This window comes from Cyprinodon variegatus, unplaced genomic scaffold (genome assembly GCF_000732505.1).
Source record: "Cyprinodon variegatus isolate N-32 unplaced genomic scaffold, C_variegatus-1.0 Scaffold117, whole genome shotgun sequence".
NCBI classification, from domain to species: Eukaryota; Metazoa; Chordata; class Actinopteri; order Cyprinodontiformes; family Cyprinodontidae; genus Cyprinodon; species Cyprinodon variegatus.
Window position 1 is genome coordinate 1,446,397 of NW_015150570.1, and position 6,086 is coordinate 1,452,482.

A 6,086-nucleotide genomic window follows, 5' to 3' on the forward strand; every position below is an offset into this window, starting at 1 on the left:
AATATCGGCATATCGGATATCGGCCAAAATCCCAATATCGTGCATCCCTAATAAATATTGTTTTATTTAAAACATTATAATCATATCGAGTCTCTCTGGGAAAAGTAATAATTGATATTTATAGATTTTGACCCACCTGCATTAGGTTCTAATGCTTTTTTGAACTTTTAAGTTGTTTTTATTTTATTTTTTATTCATGTATAATCAGTCAGAAGCCCGACTCATACAGTTAGCAAACAGCAGTCTTAGGAAAGAATCTCCAAGACGTCCAGTGTGTGTTATTGTTTGCTCTGAGTATATTGAATGCTGGCATCTATTTTCATCTGCTTCTTTTCACAACAGCTGCTCCCTCATGAGCCATGTAATCTAGTAGCTCACCTCTCTGCTTTTAGGGGGGGAAGCCAAATAAAGAAAACAGATAAAGTGCTCAGCAGGGTGTGAGATACGGTGCACAACTGAATCAAAATGAGGCAGTTTGCGGACTATCTAAATCCAATAAGTTTGATTAATGTGATAAAAACATTCACATTTCTTACTATATCGAATTTTAAAATGTTAAGTTTTTGGTATTTTTACACTTGATACATTTTGAGATATCAGTCATAGTTTTTCTGAACTAGCTGTATTATATTAAAAATAAATGGCATTACAATATTGTTAAATATTGCATCATTGAACAGTTGGCCTACATTTTAGAATGCAAGAAGATATTCTTTCCAAAAACCTCCCTGAAGGCCCTGACTCATAAGTATTTCAATATGTACATTTGTGAAGAAAATAAATGTATTTTTTAACTGAAAAGCTTTATGTTAACCACATTTGCATACTAAATCCTGAACAGAGCTAACATCACATCAATTTATTTATATGTTATTTAGATTTAAGGCAGGTGTATAATGAGATTAATTTGTCTCACAGTGTGTGGTCCTCTAAAAGCTTAATATTTTAAAGTAAAACAGCGCCATCTTCTGGAATGCCACATGAATGCACGATTTTGAGCAGATATTTAACTTTATTATTTGTATTTATTTTTTACAAATCAGGTTTCCTTTCGGTAAAACGCTTAGTTACAACAACTTAGAATTACTCAAGTACGGTATAAGGCCGTTTGAAAGCAACAAATCACCCAGTTTTTAAAATAAAACATAAAATTGGAGGAAATATGCAGCAATTCTACACTGGGTCCATGTCTACATATTTCCAATTCTCTGGTTTTTCAGTCTTTGTAGCTATTCTGTTCAGTTCATTTTTCTTGTTGATAGTTTTCAGTTTTCATGTCATTCAGTCCCAGCTCTTCATTCTGCTCAAATGTGCGTGTGTACTTCTCCACTGTCATCTCAGGGTCTGCCTCTGGAGCATAAACATTTTGCAAATAGCTGTTCCCTGCTGGGTCATCTAGGATTATGTGCACTTTCATTTGTCCAGCGAGGATCTTTTCAATCTTCTCTCCGAACTCCTTCAGCTTGTCCAGCCGGTCACTGCTGCTACTGTCGCCACAGATGAAGGGGTTTTTGGAGACTATCAGATCCTTGATGTCCTGCAACAGGCCCTCCAGTGTAGTGAACTTTCCCCCCAGAGCCGCCATTCCTAACTCAAACTCCAGCTCAGGAATGAGGACAGCGCATGTCTCCGACTTGAGAACATCCCTGGTCATGTCTGAAGGGTCGGTGATGTGCAGCGTGATCTTGGTGCCAAGCTGCTCTGTAGCTGCACCGGATTTAACCTCATTGGTTCGATGGCCACAGCTGTCGCAGTTTGTGGCCATGATGATGACCTCCTTGAAGTGGGGAATCTGGACCAGCTTCATGTTGGTGGAGGCAGGAGCGTTGCACTCAGGGCAGTTGGTTGGGAAGACCAGGACCTCTCCTCTCATGACCTCCAGGTCGTTCCCAGCTGGCTCTTCCTCCAGGTCATCATCAGCTCTGATCCCCAGCTGTTGGTCCTGCTGGACGGTCCTCCTGAACCGGGTCACCGTCAGAGCCTCGTCCTTCTGAGGAGCAACGGGGTTTTCTATAAAACTGTTCCCTGACGGATCTTCAATCACAAGCGTGAATTCGTGCTCGACGTCTTTTAGCTTCTTCAGTTTCTGGATAAACTCCTCTATTTTGTCCGCCACCTGCGGGTCTGCCGCGCGCCTCGCGGGCTGGTCCTGCTCGAGTCCGGCCACCGCTCGGTCCAGCAGCCCCTCGATGGTAGAAAGCGAACCTTTCTGGGTGAAAGCGGGGATTTCAAAATCGAGCTCGGGGATCCTGGTGGTCGCGCTGTCGGCTTTTACGACCTCTCGGTTCAAGTCCTGCTTTGCTTTGACTTTGAGGGTGTAACAGACGCCCTGCTCCTGGATCCGGCCCGCAGACTGGATCTCCGTGTTGGACCAGCCGCAGCTGGCGCAGCTAAAGGAGCTAACGATGATTTCTTTGAAGAAAGGTATTTTAGTCAGGAGCATTCGGGTGGTTCCGTTCTGATAGCAGTTCATACACAGGCTCTCAATCTCGGTGGGCTGCCAATCTTCGTCGTCAGCACTAAGCTCCCTAAAAACACTTCCTCCTCGAACATTTTCCTCGGAAATAAGAGACATTTTGTGTTTGAAAATATTCCTCTCAGAGTAAAAACGCTCACGCTGTCATTTACCGGTCAGATATTTCACTTGCCAGAACTTTCTAGATGAGACAAACGTAGGGCTGCACACGCTGTTTGTGTCTTTTGACGCAGACTTCCGCATTATCTTCGTTGGTGAATATCCTGTTTGGGAGCTCTCTGCTGCCCCAATCGGATGTTTTTAGAACTGCGCCACAAAAGCAAAAACAACTAAATAAAACAGATCTATTTTATTTTTTCCCTTTTCTTTAGACTGATTTTTCTCATTGTTAAATTTTTAAAGACTCTAATTCTTCACTTATACCTTTTAAAATTTCCCATTTCATATTATATAAATATTAATTGCTTTCCACCTATAATATACTTCTGAATTATTAAAAATTGTTTAATATATTTAGCGGATTAGATGTAGTAGATCACTCTGCTGTCTGAACTCTCTTGAATATCAGTGATATGTATATTTTTGTTAATAATAAAAAAAATGAATTAATTTTAAATTAATCAGATGAACACATTTTTATATTAATAATAAAAAAATGAAATTGTGTTCTGTTTCCAGAGAAGCTAATTGGCAGTCCCTCTGTCTCTCTGTCTGTCCGTCTATCCATCCAATTATAATGATGTGGGGATTTTGTCTTTGATCTCTGTAGATACAACTCAATGATAAAAGGAAATAATGCCCTCCCACCAGAGGATCGTCTGCTGAAGTTCCTTGTGGACAATAACGCAGATGTGGAGGAGACAGCGCTGTGTGCCAACTGTGACCAAGAAAGCAACAAAGTACAGCCTTTTAACCTATTCCAGTTCATGGACATTGAAACAAAACAAACAATACTATTGATTTGTCATCTCATTAGGTTGAAAGCTGAGGACTTATTTCCTAAATTATTACAGGACATCTAATTCTAAGCTACACTGAGGGAAATAAGTCAGAGTTCTAGCTGACAGAAAGGTGTTTAATTACGTATTTGCAGCTGTATCATACAAATATATAGTTAAATATTCATACATTAGTCAAACGATGATTTCAATTTCAGACGCCTCCATGATTTCTAAGTGGGAGAATGTGCAAAATAGCAGGGTGTTCAAATACTTATTTTCCTCACTGTATTTCAAGTGCAGCACTTAGGTATTTTGTCTTAATCCTATTTTCAGTATTATTTCTTCATTTTTTTCATCACTGAATTTACTCTCTTATTTTGCATATGTGTGTGCAGGACACAGGACTGATGTACTACTGTAACACTTGCAACCAGCCACTTTGTGCCACCTGCCGAGAGCTAACACACAAGGCCAGAATGTTTTCCCATCACGAGATTGTGTCGCTGGCCAAACGCACCAAAGCTAAACACAGAAAATGCTGTGAGTGCCACCTGTAATTTACTCCACAGTAATTATATACCAACAAGCCAGAGAGCTGTGCTCCCTCATGATTTCTGCATAATTTTCCTGCTCCATGTAATCATATCCTCAGGGAAAATAGTTGTTAATTTTTTTTTATTGCAGTCAGTGTAAGAGAAAACTAAGAGTTTTGTTCACCAGTAGGGTTCTCATTCAGAGCCCTGCAGTTTGTCACAGTTCTCAAACTTCATCTAGGCAATAGTTAACATGTATTACTCTCCACAGCTCTGCACGAGGAACCCTACATCCTTTTCTCGACGGAAAACAAATCTATGCTTTGCATCAAATGTTTCCGAGACATGCAAGTGTGAGTGAATCCACAAAACAGAACAGAAAATGCTCTCAGTGGGAATCAGGGTTGCTGGTTTTGCTTTGTTTAAAAATGTCTTCCGTTTTTGCAGGGAGAGTCGAACTCACTGCATTGATATTGAAACAGCTTATGCACAGGGGTGTGAGATGTTGGACCAGGCAGTACTGGTGAGGAATTCATTTCTGCTGTTTTACAATTTTATGAGGCAGAAGGAAAGGATGTCATTTTGTCAACATCGCAGTTTGATAACATGATGAGGAACCAATGTGTTTTTTAATTTTCACCAGGCTTTTGAAATGCAGGTAGCTTCTACGTAGATTGAATTGCCAAAATTATTTACCAAACAATATTGCCTTTTAATTGCAGGTGGTGAAGGAGCTGCAGACTTCAACTGGAGAAGCGATCCATCTGCTAAGAGCAATGATCGGGGAAGTGCATTTGAATGTGGAGGAAGAAGAAAGTGCAATCTGTAGTCTTTTCAACAGTTTGCAGGTCTATTTAATATTTTTTTCCTAAAATTTTTAAAAAAGGTCTCTTTTTATATTCACATGTCTTCAAAAGGATAACACCATGTAACCGATGTATGTCCCAATTAAACATTTTACATAAAACAAAAATATTTTGCATAAAACAACTTAATAACCCCCTCAGTCCATACTCTGTATGTGTATATAGAAATATCCCAAGTAAATGACATTAACTGGCTAAAATCAATTCCCAAACATGCTTCTAAAGGTTATTTTTGCAATGCACAGCATATCTGTTAACATGCAATCATTTTATATAAAATCATAATTGAGAAAATTCCTATTAAAAAATATGAATCCCAGTACTGCTCTAATCTAACTTTGAAGATTTTACCAGCTGTTTGAGCTGAATGTTTGAAAGAAATTTCCTTATACAGAAAACTGTGTAAACTGAAAAAAAAAAGACATTTAAAACTGCTTCGAGACTTAAATCAACAGTGTGTAACAAAAGGTTAGTTGTTTTCATTCAGCTTGAGTAGAGTTCGGTGTATAACCTAAATTTGAAGGCTGTAAAAACTGGAATATTGAAGGACGGCATCAAAGCATATGAACAGAAAACTCAAAGCTGTAAACAATCAATACTTAGAGGTGCAGAGTTAGGTAGCTTTTTGAAAAAGAAAATGTACTTGTGTGGGTTTTATTTACCTTCACTTCAGTTTGTTATTTTGAAGTAACACACTTATCTTTGTGCAATATTACTTTTCAGGTTGTTTTTTTTGTTTTGTTTTTTGTGGACAGGGTGACCTGCTTGGTGAATATTTCTTTCCCTAAGATTCCAATTTTAGTTCAGTCATTAACATCTTCCTCCCTCTGATATCACTAACGCTACTTGGCCACTGGATGTCTCTATTAAGCTAATGATTTGAAAACAAGGATTTTTTCCCCCCCCCTTAGCATAATGATAGAGTTGGAAAAAACATTACAAAATTTACAAAAACTGTCCACACAAATGTAAGAATTTATGAGGTATTGCAGAGCCCAAGGCTGTTTCCTCATTGTGAGAAATAATGAAGGCTTTTTTTTTCCTCTTCTCATTTGACAGGAAAGGCTAGCTGAGAGAAAAAAGACTCTGTTGAAAGCAGCTCAGAGGTAAAAAAAAAAATAAATAAAATAAAATAAATCTGAGGATCAACATGTCCTTTATTTTTTCATCTGCATTTCTGCTTCATTGTAATATTGTCTTACTTTCACAAACTGAGGTGTTATGTTCATTTCTTTTTATTACACTTTGGTGCATTAAACTTGAAATTGAT

The 6,086-nt window shown here is 38.4% G+C and overlaps 2 protein-coding genes across 2 annotated transcripts in view; one reads left to right on the top strand and one right to left on the bottom strand.

The window, feature by feature from the left end:
* LOC107085142 (RING finger protein 207-like) overlaps positions 1-6,086 on the top strand; it is a 16,453-nt gene that overhangs the window by 1,870 nt on the left and 8,497 nt on the right. The window contains exons 3-7 of the mRNA XM_015375322.1: positions 3,246-3,375; positions 3,813-3,957; positions 4,222-4,303; positions 4,398-4,473; positions 4,673-4,798. Of these exons, the coding sequence (XP_015230808.1) occupies positions 3,246-3,375; positions 3,813-3,957; positions 4,222-4,303; positions 4,398-4,473; positions 4,673-4,798 (559 nt within the window). The remainder of the gene's footprint in view (positions 1-3,245; positions 3,376-3,812; positions 3,958-4,221; positions 4,304-4,397; positions 4,474-4,672; positions 4,799-6,086) is intronic.
* On the bottom strand, positions 985-2,702 carry zpr1 (ZPR1 zinc finger). The gene has a single exon (XM_015375361.1). It carries the CDS (start codon positions 2,573-2,575, stop codon positions 1,244-1,246), a length of 1,332 nt encoding a protein of 443 aa, XP_015230847.1. The 5' UTR covers positions 2,576-2,702; the 3' UTR covers positions 985-1,243.

Bases quoted from the DNA above. Each gene is read 5' to 3' on its own strand.
- zpr1 (XM_015375361.1), bottom strand. From the start codon at position 2,575: ATGTCTCTTATTTCCGAGGAAAATGTTCGAGGAGGAAGTGTTTTTAGG.